The sequence below is a fragment of the Ictidomys tridecemlineatus genome, chromosome 10 (assembly GCF_052094955.1).
Source record: "Ictidomys tridecemlineatus isolate mIctTri1 chromosome 10, mIctTri1.hap1, whole genome shotgun sequence".
Lineage (NCBI taxonomy): Eukaryota > Metazoa > Chordata > Mammalia > Rodentia > Sciuridae > Ictidomys > Ictidomys tridecemlineatus.
Genome location: NC_135486.1, coordinates 33,433,544 through 33,450,640, shown reverse-complemented (window position 1 = coordinate 33,450,640; position 17,097 = coordinate 33,433,544). Strand labels below are relative to the sequence as shown.

At 53.2% G+C, this 17,097-nt stretch overlaps 1 protein-coding gene across 22 annotated transcripts in view; it reads right to left on the bottom strand.

Annotated features, from left to right (window-relative positions):
• Nfasc (neurofascin) overlaps window positions 1-17,097 on the bottom strand; it is a 174,483-nt gene that overhangs the window by 26,637 nt on the left and 130,749 nt on the right. For 10 of the 22 annotated variants that reach the window (XM_078022665.1, XM_078022662.1, XM_078022669.1 and 7 more), the window contains 11 exons: window positions 16,873-16,997; window positions 15,944-15,988; window positions 14,616-14,717; window positions 13,927-14,124; window positions 12,882-12,952; window positions 11,325-11,547; window positions 9,436-9,551; window positions 7,157-7,361; window positions 5,953-6,075; window positions 4,727-4,900; window positions 2,496-2,510 (listed from right to left, as the gene is read on the bottom strand). In XM_078022665.1, the coding sequence (XP_077878791.1) occupies window positions 2,496-2,510; window positions 4,727-4,900; window positions 5,953-6,075; window positions 7,157-7,361; window positions 9,436-9,551; window positions 11,325-11,547; window positions 12,882-12,952; window positions 13,927-14,124; window positions 14,616-14,717; window positions 15,944-15,988; window positions 16,873-16,997 (1,397 nt within the window). The remainder of the gene's footprint in view (window positions 1-2,495; window positions 2,511-4,726; window positions 4,901-5,952; window positions 6,076-7,156; window positions 7,362-9,435; window positions 9,552-11,324; window positions 11,548-12,881; window positions 12,953-13,926; window positions 14,125-14,615; window positions 14,718-15,943; window positions 15,989-16,872; window positions 16,998-17,097) is intronic. The other 12 variants (XM_078022670.1, XM_078022679.1, XM_078022671.1 and 9 more) reach the window with 6 other exon arrangements.

The window sequence follows — 17,097 nt, the reverse complement described above, 5'->3', positions numbered from 1 at the left end:
ATGGGGAAAAATGTCCACTGCTCAGGTCAAAGGGAATTCAGACCACTTCAACCACTGGGAGGAGCTGCGGGAGAGGATGGAAGGGCAATGATGCCCCAAAGTGGGGCTGGCTTATAAAATGAGTGACCAAGTGCCAGGCAGGCACATCCCTGGTTTGGATGCCATTTTTTAGCCACAAGAGAAACTATGGGTTTGGAAATCATCCTAACCAGTGCTCAGTGGAGACCACCTGGACTGGCAAACAAGAAGAGGGAATAGAGACCCTCCATTACCTAAGGGCACCCTAGGGCAATCTGGAGCTTACACACAGGTCCCCTACCAGTGTCAACCCCAAGGGTGGCCTCTGGTATACTGGAAGACACTCCAGCTATGACTCACGGTTTTCTACCAGGTTTGGGGAGCACTGGAGATGGAGAAAATTGAGAAGAAATGCCATGTCTCATTCATTTTTCTGTGCCCACACTTGCCATGGAGCTGAGCACCCATTAGGAGCCCACCCAACATTTGCAGATCTGAGCAAGAGTCATAGATAAGGACAGCAGTTTCCAGACATTCCAAGGTGGATATTCAGTCCAAAAACGTCCACATGGTGTGCAAACTACCCTGGCCAAATCACAGACTGTCAGACAGATGGGCAGAAATCCTAACAGACTGAAGATACAGGTGGATGAGAGGGATTATCGTCACTGGGGGAGATAGGAACAGATCAGTTTTGGGGAAGAGCGCCCAGGTTTGGAGAGGATGAGAGGCAAGAGGGTGGTGGGCCCGACGCCGGGCCCACATAAAAATTTAGAACCTGAGCTCTATTGCTTGGCACCTACTGATGGTGCAGAAGGTTCTTATGTATGTAAAGCTGAGAACATTTGATATCAGCATATCGCATTTGCAACCAAGTGCAATCTGCCTCCACCACCACTTCATGTGGAAACCGGAGCCTAGGAAACACACTTGATTGATGGACAGAGACCCTGAGCTCATTCTGCATAATGCATGCATTTGGGTCTTTTCTAAACAGAAGTAAGAAGTTGGAGTGTTGGGAAGGACACCTCTCCGCCCCTTCACAATTGCCACTCACAAGAGGGCAGGCTGGACTAGCACAGATGTCCACTGACCAGGGCAGACTCCCTGCTGCCAGACCCACCTGCCTTGGGTCCTGGTGCCAGAACTGGGGAGGTGGATGGGGAGCGGCTTGACCAATGAGCTTAGAGCTGACTTGCCCGGCTCTCCCTGCCGCCCTGAGCCCCTGCTGTCTTAGTCACAAAAGAAACTCACATATGGACTTGAATCTGAAAGTCAGGGGAACCCCTAGCGTGGCCAGGATGGCTCTGTCACGCCCTGGAAACCTCTGTTCTGCATGCTAGCAGAGGTGTTCAGACCCTGTGGGAAGGCACTGGGCCCCAGCTGGCCCAGGTTACTGGGGGCAGAGTGGTAGAGAGGACTCAGGGAGGGGAGGGATGATGGATGGCTGGTCCCCACCTACAGATCTGGCTGGAAAAAACACATAAACTGAAGGAAGCAGGATATGCAACAGAAATAGAACCAACCTAGAAAGGGGGTGGGGGAATAAGTGAACCAAAGTGGGAAGGAAATCAAATCAGGCAAGGTGACATTCTCTTTATAAGCCAAGCCTCAGATTCCTTGCCTGGGTCTCTGTTCTCCCCAGCTGCCTGGAGCTCCACCTGATACAAATCAGGCTCAGAGGAGGGCCAGGAAAGAAACCCTGGTGTCCCCTACCTAGTTCCTCCAATTTGGGGACAGGCCTCCTATGGTGAAGAGCCCTGTGATGGTCCTCAAACCCATGACATGAGGACCCAAGGAGGAGCTTGGTTAGCAGGTCAGCTCCTGGCTTCTGCTATAGTCTTACCTCCCAGACCCCGAGAGTGGAGGCTGTTCTTGCTGCTCAAGACTTTGAGAAGGTTGTTGTTTGAGGGGTGATCAGCCCACAGTGCCCAGTATATTCCAGGTCCTGGAGCACTGGGCCCTATCCAAGGACACGCTCGCTTTTTCTCACTGACCAGAACCCGCGGTAGCTGTCAGAACTGGTGCTGGGCCCCCCATGCAGCATGCAAGATGGGCATGCACAGCGTGCTCACCCTTTCAGGGAATGGTGGGTGACCTGAGCAGGAACCAGGAGCCAGCTGCCCCTGATCCTGCTGCCTTCTAGGGCCACCTCTGTGCTCTCAGATGCCAAGCCCAGGTAAGGGCTCAGGGGGTTCATGGAAGATAATCACTCAGCTTTAGAGAACAGTGCAGCTCAGAGGGCAGGCTGGGAGCCTGCGTGGGCCCTGCCTTCCCAGGAGGGGACAAACAGGAAGCAAAGGGGAAACATGGAGCTCTCCCCTGGCCTATGCTCCTTCAAGTCTGGCTTCCCCACCCCTGAAAGGGTGAGTCTGCAGCATGCTTTCAGCCTCTCCCTCCTGCTCTGCCCTGGCTGGGCTAGGCTCTGCCTGCACTGCCCCATGCCATGCCCGTTACCTCGGCTGCTGGTACGGTACCTGCAGTTGGAGTAGCTTCAGACACAGCACCCAAGATGGCCAGAGGGAGGGAGAGAGGATGAGAGAGGGAAGAGAAAACAGAGTACAGGTGAAACCACAGGCCAAGCAAGCAGAGAAGTCCGGTTCATACCTGACCCAGAAGGTGTGGCCAGGCAGTAGCTGCTGCCCAGAGGATGCCAACTGGCATGTGGGGGTCATAGTCAACCCCGTTAGAGTCAGGCATGTTCCTACCTTGCCACTTTGGTCTTGGAGACCTTTCTAATACATTCAGTTTCTACCCCTTGTTCTATGAGTAGTCATCTATGAGATGGCAATAGGGACAGTCCATTCAGAATACTATGTCCCCAGCTTTTTCTCTAAGGATGTGTCCTGCCCTACCTGGGACACTAAGATGCCAAGAATTGAGGGCATAAGGTATAGGTGGTGCAGCAGGCACCAACCCCAGTCAAAAGGATGGTTTCTATATCATCTCAGGAAGATGCTGCATAGTTTCAGGGTCGACAGGAGTTGGGGAGCATATTTGGTTGACCACTCCCATCTCTCCATTTCAATCTTGCAAAGCACAGGGAGTCATGGACCCCCTGTCCTGGAATTCTGCTGCCGTAATTCTTTCCCATCAGTTGTATTTTATGAAATCCGAAACCCAAGCATGGACTGAGAGTCCTAAAACAAATCCCTGAATTTTCTGCAAATCTCCCAAGTTGAGAAGAAAGTCTTTCTTTGTTCTTTTGTCCCCTGGGGTTGTAGAACTTTCCCTGGAGCTGGACAATGGGGCTTTGTTTGCTGCCCTATGTAGAGATGGGAGTGTGGGTTGGGGAGTGGCTCTCCCCAGTATAGCTCCAATACAGCTCCAAATGCAACTGTGGAGAAAGTGCATTATGGTCTGGCCTTTGGTAATAGGCTACAACAGTTACTTACCTTAAAATCCCCAGCCTAGAAAACGCCCTGAGTCTGGGCTTAGAAAAGTACCTGGGGATGGGTTATTATTATGTGACTCACTCCTGATGTAAAGACCAGAGAGACTGCAGATTTTCCTCTGGCGCCTGCCTAGTCCCTCTCCCCTGCCTCAGCACAGGCCTGCTGGCCAGTGAGGGACAAGGGGCTGTTGATGCAGCTACCCAGGAAGCCTGGGTGGGGTAGCAGACACAGCAGGGCCTGGCAGCCCCAGCAGGAAGTATGATGTTGTCCTGGGGTAGGGGAGGGGAGGGGCTCAGCAGACCCTGTTTAGGCCAGGGTCAGGCCGGGACCAAGCCTTCTGGGGACAACACTAGACATGACAGTATGTCAGCCTCAGAGTGGCTACTCACATCACCTCTTCTTTGGAGTCACTCCTTGCAGAAGGACCCTCTCCTTTGCTTGCGCTCCTTTTGTTTAGATACACAATCAGATATTATTGTGGATGCCTCTGGATGGTATGGATTTCAAGTTACCTTTGTGCCTCTTGTGCAGTCTGGCATGGCACATTATGGGTGTTCAAGTAATTATGGTTGCATAGACAATTGTACCTCTGGAGAGGTCCCTTTTCACAGGGGCCTGCCAACACCCAGGCTTTATGGGGTCTGGCATCCCTGGGCGGTTCCCACTCTGGCCAGTACGTGTGTGGGTGAGCCTGGAGCTCCCTCTAGTGGAGTCTTGAGGCAGGTACAACTTGGGTAGGGATGCTTTGCACCAGGTCCCAGGAGCTGAGCTCATTTGTTCTTTGTGAATTGGGTGTGGGACAGGGTGCTTCCCATCTCTCCCTCCTCTCTGCAGTCAGACAACTTCTCTCGGCTGCAGCTCTGCACAGGACTGGGCAACTGGCTTCAATCTTGGTGCTTTCCCCTGCCTCTTTGGCCCCACTGGTCCTTGGAAAGGAAGGCCTGTCCCAGAGTTTTCCTCTCCAAATAGGTAATCGGTTTCACTATTCTTTGGAGTTCATTAGCATATTTATTTCCAACAGGCTTCCCCTCCTCTCCACTTATATTCTCTTCCTTATTCCTCTACAAGGAGGAAAGATGGTGGATGTTAAACAGCTGAGCAAGTCAAGGCCAAGTGGGGCCCAGATTTGACCGCAAGTCTAAGGAGATCAGTTTTCCAGATAGAGCGCCAGGCCTCTCAACATGTAGGACAGGTTATCTCCTACTGGGGGTTTGGGGACTTGTGGTCTTGCTTCCTCTTGGTCTCAGTTTGTTTTTCTAGGCATCTGAGTTAGCTGGGATCTTTCACCCCAAGGACCACCACCACAGACCTACCTTCATTCGGGGGCGCTGGAGACTCCTCTGTGACTGCTTCCCCGGAGCCCACCTGCGTCCTGGCGCTGAGGGTAAAGCGGTAGCGTGACACAGGGTCTGCTCTCTGCATGGAGAACTTGGTCTGATTGGGAGAGAAGTTTTCCACCATCTGCTTTCCTACTTTAGTTCCATTAACTGAAGAGAAAGAGGTAGCGGAATAGAAGATGAGCAATGCTTACCGTGATGGTTTATGTAATCTGTACCTATAAGAACCCAGTCTTAATTTTCTGGAAAGGAAACTGGCGGCCCCTGCCTGGTAACCTTCAAAGTGTGGTTTGGAGGCAGAGAGGTAGGTAGAACTCCCTCCCAGCTCCTAGACTACACCCCAGTGCTGCTTCACCCACCCTACTGTCTCTAGCTCACTGCAAAGGCATGTGGCTGATTCTGGAAGATTCAGTTTATAATTCCCAAGAGACAGAAACCTCTCGAGTGCCTTGCTTCTGTTTAAACAGAGCTGGGGCCAATTCACAGGGCTTCTGACTGTTCCCGCCTCCTTTATGAAAAGCATGTTCAATATGCCACAAGGATGAAGGGTCAGGTCCAGAGATGGATACAGAAAGCATCCAAGCGCACAGCTGGCTGTTGCAATTGTTAACAACACAACACCCAGCCCTTTGTGTCTTCCCAGGGAGAAACAGCATCGCGTCCAGTAGAAGACTGCATGATTTTCAAGTGCAATGACATTGCCATCCCTGCCTGGTGACGCTGAGCTCTTGAGGTGAGGTCTTCCTGACCGGGTCCTGATTTGCTCCAGTCACTTGGCTGCTTATATATGGCCACCTTATCTTAAATGACACCTTCTTATCATGTCTCCAGGGGGTCTGTGGACTCCAATGCACACACTGTCTGCCCCACTGCACGGCAGCTTATTGGGTAAGGAACTCTCTCTCCTAGACCTGTAGGTGTTGGGGACAAGATCCTAAGGGCTGGGGTTGTCTCCCTCATTAGATGAGTTCCCTTCACCTCACCTGTCGGGTAAGAAGTTCCCTGCAGCATATCTGTGCATGGAGAGCAGGGATTGGGTCTCACCTGCCTCCTGTAATCCCTTCCAGAACTTTCTCCTTGGCCCCTCCATCCTCCCCAAAGGCCTCTGTACTCAGCCTTCCTATCTCAGTTGCTTAGGAAAAGTAGTAAGAATGGATTCTGACTCCCAGATTATCACAGAGAAAGAGAGGCGCAGGACATACAGGCCACGTATTTGAGGGTGTATCCAATCAGGATCCCATTGGGGTGTTCCGGATGATCCCACTCCAGGTTGATTGTCTCCAGGTTGGGCTGCCGGACTCGGAAACGCCTGGGGGCACTGGGTACTTGGGGAAGGAGGAGGGAGCAGGGGAGATAAAGGGAGAGGGAGGGAGGATGAGGAAGATAAAAAAAAACAAAGCACAAGTATGAAAGCCGTGACCTTGGGCAGCCAGGGTGCTGGAAGGAACCCTAGGGGCCAGAGCCCACTGCCCCATCCAGGAAATTGTTTCGCCCAAGGGTGAGGACAAGTATGCTAGACTCTGCTGTTGAAATGGGGAGCAATGAGTCTGGATTTCAGCACACATTAGGCTCCAGTCCCGCAAAGATACCAAACCAGGCAGAGCCATTCCCAGGCAGGGAGCCTACTGCAGCTGATCTGCAGGAAGGGTGCAGTTCCTGGTCCTCAGTACCCGGTCCAGGTTTCTGACCCAGGAAGGCTGGGTTCATGGGTGAAGAGAAAGAAACCCAGGATGCAGCACCTGGGAAGGGCGGGAGTGACGGGCCAAGGTGGATGATGAAACCAAACCAAGACAGTGGGAAAGACAGGAATAAAGAAAATGAGAGGGAAGAACAAAGAAGGGAAAGGAGGAACAGAAGAAGAAAAATGGGGAATAAGAAGAAGGCAAAGCAAATGCACAGTGGAAGGAGGCCTGGTAGGCATGGAGAGATGAGCCAGCGCGTCCCAGGCTGTCTGCAACCCGGGACTGGATCCAGACGCAGGCTACAGGAGGGAGAGGCTGCCCCAGGGGCCTCCACCTGCAGGGCCTCCACACTTGGGCGGGCTCTCAGTGACTGAGAGCGTCTTGGGTGCTGGTCCAGGTGGCCAGGATGCTCATGCTCCTTCTGCCTGGGCAGGTGTTGGGAAAGCCCAGGCCTCGCAGTGCCCTTGGGTCCATCTGCAGAGTCTATCTGCAGTCACTTCAGTTGACCACACCGGGCTTCTCTTGAGACACACCCTCTCGTCAAGGTAGGCCACCTCCATGATGTGGGAGTGGCGGAGCTGCTCGGCCAGCAGGCCATCAGCTCCTTGAGGCCACGCAGGTCACCTTGTGCTGTCCTGGGTGGAGCCATGTGGAGCTGCTCTGGGTCCTCTGGGGTGTGTGGACCTCGTTCTGCCCACCCCGAAGAGTGGCAGGGCAGACCTACCTCCTTCCGGGGTAGTAAACTCCTTGGTTTCGCTGCGGGGCCCGTCGCCTCTCCCATTGACCACAACCATCTCCAGCTTGTAGTTACTGTAGGGGAAGAGGCGGGACACCACACCCCGGGGGCGGTCTCCAGGGAAGCTGGCCTGCTGTCTCTTCTGGGATACCCACAGGTTCTTCAGCAAGCTGCTCTCCCTCCAGTAGTAGGCCTTCGGGACAGAGGCAGGCAGGTGAGGGCGCAGGCCTCAGAGCGGGTTAGTGGTTAGTGTGGTGGTAGTGACCGGTCTTCCCTTTGCTTGCCACAGGCTCCAAGTCCCCAATGGCCTCATCAGTTCCACAGAGGCCTGAGGAAGCAACCTTAGAGTCCCCACTCGCGGGCCACCATAAATATGAATTTATGTTGAACAAAAAGTAGCGTTTCACTCAATTTCTGAGCCATGCCATTCGGGGGAAACTTATATCTAGGCTGCCTCACTGGGAGATTTATTTCCAACTTGGGTAACATGTTGCTCAAGGAATCCATGCCAGAACCACAAGAGGAGCTGGGGGTCCAGGCAGGGAACGTTCTGCTCTGTGCTTGAAGACCACATCACCTCGAGTTAGATTAGTAGAGTTTAGATCGCAGCAGGCAGGAACCGACAAAGAGCAGGTTAAACCTGGAAATCTGAATGTGAGCAGAGGGCGATTTAATCCTTTAAATTCAAACGGTTTCTTTCCGTGTTGTTTGAAGGCTTTAGGGATGAGACGGACAGGTGTCCAAGAGACAGCTGCAGGTCCAAGTCAGTGGGGCGCGAGGTGGCAGGGCTTGGATGGGACAGGATGGCTAAGGAAGGTGGTAGTGTTGGAAGGTGCAGCAGAGGTCTTATTAACAGCAGGTAAGAAGGCACAGGTCAGGCTGTCACAGCAGTGTCACCCAGGCTGCCCACAGCAAAGTAAGGAGGAAATCCAGACTTAGGGGGACCTGATGGGAGCTTTAGCCAGATAAATATGCAGCAGGACAGGGAAGGGTGCAAGTCGATGGTCAGGGAGGAGCTCATTCTCCTGGGAACGTCATCTTGCTTTCCTACCCGACCTGCCAAATTCATTTCCCAGGAAGAGACTAAGCCCTTCTGCCTGTCCCCAGCTGTCCACCAGCCAACTCTTGAGGACCTCTAGGGAACCCAGAGTTGGCTGTGACAATAGGGAGGGCACTTGCACCCTTTCAGTGGCTTTGCCTGTTAGTGCTGACTTTCCAAGACCAGGCTGGGCAAGGCAGGGGGCCACCGGGAGGGGAGGGGTGTAGCTCAGTGGTGCCTCAACACTGCACACGGAGACATCTGTGTCCACTCACACATGTGACAGATACAGGTGCCGTGCAGTGTCAACCCAGACCCGCCATCCTTCATGGGATTTCTGCTCAGTAGAGTTTCTCAGCACATCTTTTGCAAGACACAACCGGGTAGGTGTGTACAGTCATAAGCCACCTGACAGTGTTTCGGTCAGTGAAAGGCCTCGTGTGTGTGACGATGGCCCCCTGAGGTGACGATGGAGCTGGCACAGTACCATCACCTAGTGATGTCCTAGCTGTTATAGTTCCCTCTCGTGTGTCTGTGGGGATGCTGGGGTAAAAGAATCGACTGCCAGCCAGGCACGTGAAAGTGCAGTACAAAGGACTCGATGAGGAGCACACACCACTGTTACTGGCTTATGTATTTACTGTGTATTTATCATTATTTTATACTTTTTATCCTTCCATTTATTAAAAGAAAGTTGATTGTAAGACAGCAGCCACGTTACACTGGCAAGAGCGCTTTCAGACACCTCGTATTTTTTGTACTTCTTTGTTGCGTTAAGAGGCCATACTGAGAGTCTCACCTATATACCATCTGGATTTGTGCAAGTACTGTACGATGCTGGCACAATGACAAGATTGCCTAATGACACATTTATAAGAACATATCCTGTTGTCAAGTGACATATGACTTTGTGTATATATATATATATATTTTTTTCTGGATGTATATTTTAGCTGTAGTTGGACACAATATCTTTATTTTATTTATTTATTTCTATGTGGTGCTGAGGATAGAATCCAGGGCCTCACACATGCTAGGTGAGTGCTCTACCGCTGAGCCACAATCCCAGCCCCTCTGGATGTATTTTTGAGCAGCTAATCTTGAATCAACTTTAGGTCCAACAGACAGCCCCAGGACCCCTTCCAAATAGTCTATGCCCCGCCTCCGCTATGCCCTTGCCCTGGTTATTGTGCGAGTGTTAGGTGGAGTCGGGAGCCGGCTTCCTCACTCGGTACTCCCTGAGCTGGCCCTGGACCGTGTCGGAGTAGACGCGGTTCCACTGAAGGCTGATGGCCGTGCTGTTCAGGACTCGGATTTTAACTTCGGTGGGTGCAGCCCTGGGATCTGCAATGTGTTGGGACAGAGAGCAAGTTATACAGGCAGGGCTGGCCTTGGACTCTAGGTCTGGACACTGGGTACTGCAGGAGGGCAAGGACTATGGTTCCTCCATCAGACTACACTGCCAGGAGGAGCAGGAGCAGGCTCAGGCTGGGAGGGACTCTGTCTCTATGTCTAGAGGGCAACTATTTGTGAGGCTCATGTGCTGGGCTCATCTGCCCCTCTGTTCCATTCTCCACCTTCCCCCACCTGCTCCAGGGCCTGGGAAGCCATGCTTCTGGAATCTATCAGCTGAGCTCCTTGTTCTTGGGCTTCTGGATGAGTCTGGCCAATAGGAGGTGCCAACAGGAGGCCCCAGAGCAGGAGGAAAGGGAGGGTGGCTTCCTCTTTGCTGGGCTGCAGATTTGCAGCGCTGCATTCTTCTACCTAAGCTCCTGAGGGTGGGGTCCTTGAGAGTCATGGTGACTCCTTCATCCCCTGTGCCATCAAGGCTCAAGTGGCAAAATGGCTTCCTGATGTTGCTAGTCTCCAGGGAGGTTCACATACCTTGCTGTTGGCCCCTAATCCTGTCCCCCATAATCAGTAGTTCCTTTGGGGTGTACATCTGTTTTCTGCAAGCAAGAAATGTTGCCACAGACTGGAGGTGACCTCACTTCAGTTGGGAAGGGAGTCTGATCCTGCAGCCCCTTGGAAAGGCAGGACCACTCCTTTGCCTCTGTTCTCTGCTACACAAGGAAGTCTGTCCCCGCCCCCTCTAATCTGCCAGAGCACAAGCCCTAGTGCAGACAGCACAGTGGAAATTGTGTGGTGGTCTATGAAGCCCATGACCAGAAGCTGCCTGGTTCACTTACCAAGCAGCAGTGCCCACTGGACTCCTGTCTGGAAGTGTCTGCCACCCTCTGCTCATCTCCGGTGGGTCTGATCCATCATGTCCCCTAGGGCTCAGCCCTCACTTCTCTCCACTGCACTGCTGGAGGACCACTGGCCCTACGCTGGGCCCAGTACTGCTCCTGCTGGGTCCACTTCCTCAGGACTGTCCTTCTTCCCTCCCTTCTGCTCACCCCATTCTACCTCCATGCGCTCAGATCCGACACCAACCAAACTGTGCAGCATGAGCCCGGAGGAGACTCCACTGATCCTCTGCTTTGCTTGGGAGCCAGCAGGACTGATGTGCTGGGTCCAGAGAGGCACCAGCCTTCTTCATACCTGTCTAGAATCTGGATTTACCCAGCACCAACTCCAAAGAACTCTCTTTATGCTCAATTCCAAGAGCTGGGAGCAGCCCTGGGAATGCTGGCAGCTGGCTGATGGGAAACATTCAGGTCTGTAGACTTCCCCATCCCTCAAGGCCTGCCCTGCCTGTGGGGAGAATCTGGCCCTTGGCCTGCCTCCTCAGAGGTGTTCACTCCAGTTCTTTGGGATAGTCCTCAAGTCTTTCCATGGCATGTCCGCACAGCAGCCTGGCTGGGGATCTGGAGACCTGGGTTCGATTTTGAAGCCCGACATTTGCTATCACATACTGCTGGCTCTCTCTTGAGGGCCTCAGCTTTCTCATCCGTAAAATGTGAGAGCTGGAGTAAGTGAGGACAGGAGGTAATCCCAACTCGAGTTCGATGGTGGTATTTCCACTCCTGATGTCATTGGGTGCCTGCATGATCTGGGCCACTGCAGCTGGTTCCCAGGAACCTGCCCTCCCACAACCCACCTCAAGGTTCCTGGCCTCAAGGGGGCTGGTCCGGGAGGGTCCTTCTGGGGAGGGGAGAGGGGGCAGGTACTCACAATCTTCTCCGGAGTACCCGATGACGGTGTCGGGCTCGGGGGCCTTCCCAAAGTCATTTTCAGCCTGGACCCGGATCTCATAGGGCACATAGACAGGGGTCTGCCCCACCACATAGCGAGAGCCCCACACAGTGACGTTGTTCCAGGTCTCTCGAGTCTCTCTCCGCCGCCACTTGACAATGTAGCGCAGGTTGGGGCCAAAGGCAGAGGTGGCATTCATGGGCTGTACAGGGAGAGAAAGATGGGTGGGCAGGGTGGAGAGGGTGCAGGTGAGAAGCCTGGTCCCCTCCTATGCCAAGCACCCTTCCTGGCCGACCTGGATCAGGAGAGAGCACACTCCTCCCCTCCAGAGCTCCCCCAAAGACAGGAGTCCTAGAGATTCTGCAGCATGTTGATTGTCTATGACAAAACCCTTCCCTGAGACTCAGTCACTCTGACTCTGAGAGTCACCACATTTGCAGGCACAAAGGGAGTGAGAGCTTTATTATCAACAGAAGTCATCCTAGGACGGAAGCAGCAAGAATACAAAAGACGGACAGAAACAGGATCTCCAGAGTGAGAAAGGGACACGGGGGTTTAACCGTGCCTGCCCCCCGCTGATGAATTTAAAATTACAAAACTGACTTTAGATCCACCAAATCCAGGTGCCCATCCTGACCTTCCCAACAGATAAGGGTTCTGTAAACATGGGTGGCACCCTTTCTTTATTCTCTAAGGACCTGGTCCAGGAATCAGGTTCCCAGAGGCTGCCATGCAGAGCAGGAGGCCCTGGAGTCCTGAACCTGGGTCCAGCCTAGAGCTGCTGCTGCTAGAGAGGAGCCCTCAGGGAGGCAGGGAGGATCACCATTCCCAGCACAGGGACATCCTATTTGCATTGCAGGGGGCAGCAGCTCAGAGTTGCTCATGTTTCAGTAGCTACATCTTTATCCCCCAAACTGGGAAGCCGTTTTAAAAAAATCATTTTGAGATCACATATCTCGATTTGGGGTTTGAAAATGCAGTCAGTGAGTCAAGATAAAGATAGTACTTGACCATCCTAAGCTGGGGAGGGGGAGTCTCTGGAGTGACCTAGTCCATGCTGTGGTTAGAAGAGGGCTTAACACACTGCACCTTAGATGCTGGTCTCCCCTGCACATCTACCCACGGCCAAGACTCAGAACACATCAGAGCTCGATGCTGAGGTTTCATCTAGATTTTTCCTACAGTCTAACTCGAGTCCCTCCTTCTTCAAAAGAAACCCATTTGATCTTGCTGGCATTCTCTGATTTTTCCTGGACTGGCGGTCTACAGGACTTGGTCACCTCTGATCCTGACTCTGCTTTGAAATCTTGCTCCCAGACCCTTGTCCTGTTTGGTTTCTGGATGCTCAACTCAGAGAGGAGCTTGGTTTCTCAGAGAAGAGCGGCTGCCAACACCAGCTCTATCTTCTGAACCACACTCTGGTCTTAGGGGCATGGAGAAGGGGCTGCCAGGTGCACATGGCCAGGTGAGCTGGCCCATCAAGGACGGGGGGGGGGGGTGGTGGTGGTGGTGGAGGCGGTTGGGAGAGGTTCTTACTGTCCACGTGATTTCCATGTTGTTCTTTCTGGTTCCTTCTCCCTTTACATCACTGGGGTTGGACTCAGGAGCTGGAACCAAACAGACACAAAGTTCAAGTCTAACTTGTTCCCTGACCAGGGCTCAGAAAGCCACCCCCCTCCCTCCCACCCGACTGGTCCCTTCTTCATTCCGGCTTTTCTCAGCCTCTTATACACTGAACTCACTCCGTCTTTTTCTCGTGTATGATATGCCTTCCTAGCTAAGGCTTAAACTCCTAAAGCAGAGCTATTTCTTTTAAATTTAATCCCTTATCAGACTGCAATTAGCATAAGGCTTTCCATACTGCGGGTGGTCAATAAGCCAATTCAATGCGGATTATCCTGTTCATGGATTATCCACTAAATATGTTTCACACCAGATTGCTTTATCCCCAGCATTTAACATTTTTGGGGGAGCATCTCCAACCTCTATGAGCCGGTGAAATTTCAGAAATCTAAACATTACCCAAGTGCCATAGGAAAAGAAATCGGATCTCACAGTGGGTTATATATTTGTGCCGCACATCTTTGCCATAGCTCTCCCATTGTGAGTGGATGATCAAGAATCACTAATATTAATAATAAAAGGAGCAGTTAATATTCACTGTGTGCTTACAACACTACGGGTATCACAGGAAGCACGTGACATGCCTTTTCTATTTTCTGGGTAGCTTAACCACATCCCCAATCCTTTTATATATTTTATTTAGAGACAGGGTCTCACTGAGCTGCTTAGGGCCTCGCAAAGTTGCTGAGGCTGGCTTTGAACTCGCAATCCTCCTGCCTCAGCCTCCTGAGCAGTTGGGGTTCCAGGCATGCCTGGCTTGACATACATTTTCTAATGAGGGCCTCACCATAGCTCCAGGAGGCAGGTGTTATTATTATTCTGTTTCACAGATAAGGAAGCTGAACCTTGGAGAGGTCAAGTAACTCAGCCAAGTTCACGGGGCTGGGAACTGGGGGGGCTCAGTTTGTACTGAGAGCACCAGGTCCTGGGCCGTCTTGGGGAGCCCTCAAGTACTCACGTGCTCCACTGGTTCGGTAGCGCTCGGATGGGAGGCTGGGGTGGCTGCTCCCGACCTCGTTCACAGCAATGACCCGGAACTGGTAGTTGACATATGGGGACAGTTGGAGGACAGCTGAGTTGACACTGCCTGGGAACTTGGAATGGTCATGCCAGACCCCTGGTTGGAACTGGTCCTCTTCAAACTGGACCACATAGTCTGAGTGGGCAGGGAGGACGGAGCTGTTTCAGGAGCCGAGTCAGCAATGTCCTGCTTTAAAAACACCTCTTCCCTGCCTTCCATGAATCCCTATCCTCTCCCAGGTGGACAGTGATACATGGAGAATTCTTCCTGGGTCATGAAAGGGAGCCAGGGCCCATGCCAAGTGGGTAGAGGTGGGACCAGACACCAGGGAACCTCTTGGTTCAAGGCTGTTACCAGCCCTCTTTTCTTTCTGTTTTCTTTTCCTTTTCTTTTGGTGAGGTGCTAGGGTCTGAACCTCACACGTGCTAGGCCAGCACTCTACCACAGAGCTATACTCCCAGCCCCTTATTTTGAGACAAGGTCTTGCTAAATTGCCCAATCTGGCCTCAAACTTGGGATCCTCCTGCCCTGGTCTCCCAAGTAGCTGGAATGACAGGCATGCTCTGCTGCACCTGGGACCGGTTCTCTTTTCTGGCTTTGGAGAGCGCGCAGGGCCCTGGGCTGACCTGTGATGGGGCTGTTGTTGTCATCCCCCGGGATCCAGGTCAGCCTCACACTCCTCTCGGCCAGGTCGGTAAGCTCCAGGTCCCGGGGTCGGTCTGGCCGTCCTGGCAACAGAGGAAGAAGATACCACGAAGGACTCCTGAGTGACAGCCAGCCCCTCCTTGTGGGGGTCCCGGCCCTGGACAGGTCCCTGATGGACTTAGGGTCTCTGCAACCAATGGGATCCAATTCCCCAACCCTGGAGGGCCAGCATGGGGACCATCCCATTTCCTCCAGGGGCCAAAGAAGAACAAAGAGGAGATTTCAAGTTCTACCCCCCTCCCCCAACGTCAAAGGATATGAGCAAGGAAATAAAGAGGCTCATGCAGGGCACAGAGAGAACCAGGACCAGCCCATCCCGTTTCTGCAGGCATTCATGGAGAAGGCTGTCCTTCCACCCAGCCGCGGCCACATTTAGGAAGGCTGACGAGGAAGTGCAGGGTTCTGTCTCTTTTTCTCATTACCCTCTGCTCTGTGTGCCAGGGCTCAGAGGGGACCAGAGCCCAGGAGGGGTGAGCTGGGCAGGGCAGACAGGTTAGGTAAGTGGGGAGAACACAAAGAAAGAGGACTGGCGGGGAGGTGATGGAAACTTGGTCTAGAAGTTTCAGTGATAACATGTGGGACAGAGGAGCCCCAAAGGCTTCCAGACAGGATGTGGGCAGCACCTCCTGAGGCTCACTCTCCCTGGGATTGCTTTAGTGGGATGAGCACCATCTTGCATGGGGATAAAGCCATCCAGCTACTGGTGGGAACCACCGACTGGTGGGGAACAGGCAAGATCCCCCCCAACCCTGCCATCTTGGCTCCCTGAGCCAGCTATTGCCATATTTTGGCTGGTTAAAGGAAGAAGCTGGAAGGTGTGTCACGTGAGCCCTCATTAATGTGTGTGCACACGTGTGTCCAGATTGTGAGTGGATATACTGTAGCAGGTGTGGAGAGCTTACAAAATGATGGGCCCACAGGTAGCAGTGGGTTTTCCGACTTTAAAATCTTCTGAGACCAAGCTGGGGGAGGACGAACCACCCTGAAGGAGAGGTGAGGGTGGCCAGAGGTAAGAGAAGGGGGGAAAGTGGCAGCTAAGAGTTTCTGAGCTCAGCTGGCCAAGGATCCCAGAGCGGGGCTGGATAGCAGATAATGGAGGCAGGGGGACGTGGACACGGAAAGGAGGCCATGTGGGAGGGCCAGGATCCCCAGCAGCCATCCTTTCCTGAGGCACCCTCTGCTTCCCAGACTCCACTCTGGAGGGGCCTAGAAGGGGCACTGGTGAGGGCCCCTGATTAGTAAGAATTACCTTTGGGCAGGGCAGCCAAACGGTTAGTTGGAGTGGCCTGATCAGCTGCAACGGTAAGACAGGTTATCCAGGTTAGCAGGTTATCAGGGTTAAAGGTGTTCTGGAAGGACGGGCATGGGCAGCAGAGGCTCGACCAGCTGCCCCTGGCTGAGGTGTTCAGGCATGGTTTCCCCATCCCTGTCATGGAGGCTCCCCACCCCCCCACCCTCATTGAGGTCAACTGCGTATCCTCCATGGCTGGGGGTGGAACCTGTGCTTCCTTCCCGCCCCAGTCCCATCAATGTTGCAGCACCCACCACCACCAGCAAAGGTGCTCCTCCACTGTGGGACAGGAATACACCCTGGTTATGGTGGTAGGATGTCCAAAAAAAGAGGTCAGAGGTGATGAGGGCCAGCAGAGATCTACTTCCCTGGATGGGAGAGGTCACTTGCTCTTAGTTTACGATGATTTAGTATCTACTGTCCAGTCGGACATAAGGATAGGAAGAGATGGCATCACCTTGCTGAGTGTGTAGCATGCTCTGAAATGCCACCAAAAACCAGGAACAGCATGGCTGTGGGGAGGGCTAGCAGAAGTTACTGAAGGGCAAACACAAAACCCAGGGTGGCTTTAGAGCTGGGTCATTTTAATGCACTTAGTGGTGTGACGTTAGCTGTAAGAGGTGAACAGGGTTATGAGGAGAAGCCCCCTCTGCACTTCTCTCTGTCACCCTAGCACCTTGCCATTGGGGTTCAGGGGAATTAGTATCCAAACTGTCCATCACAGCTTGTTCCCAAGGTAGCAACTCCTCAACCTGAGACCAGAAGGTGAGACATTGCCACGTCGACCACAGGTGTCACCCACAGAACTGCTGAGGCCCACTGCTTCTCTGGCTGCTGGGGAGCAGGAAGGAGGGGACATCAGTGCTGGTGCAGGTGGCAGCATTTACCCAGCACGGTGAGGTAGGCCTTGGCGAGATCTTGGTCGAGCTCCGTGCTGGCGACGCACGTGTAACTGCCCTGGTCCCGCTCTGCCACGCCAAAGATGGTCAGCGAGTCGTCTTCCTTCTTCATCCTGCAAGATACCAAGGAGGGGTGGGCACTGGGCACTGAGGAGGAAGGAAGAGTGGGGCAGCAAGGCCAGGCTGGGTGGCCACGGCTGCTGCCAGGGCTGT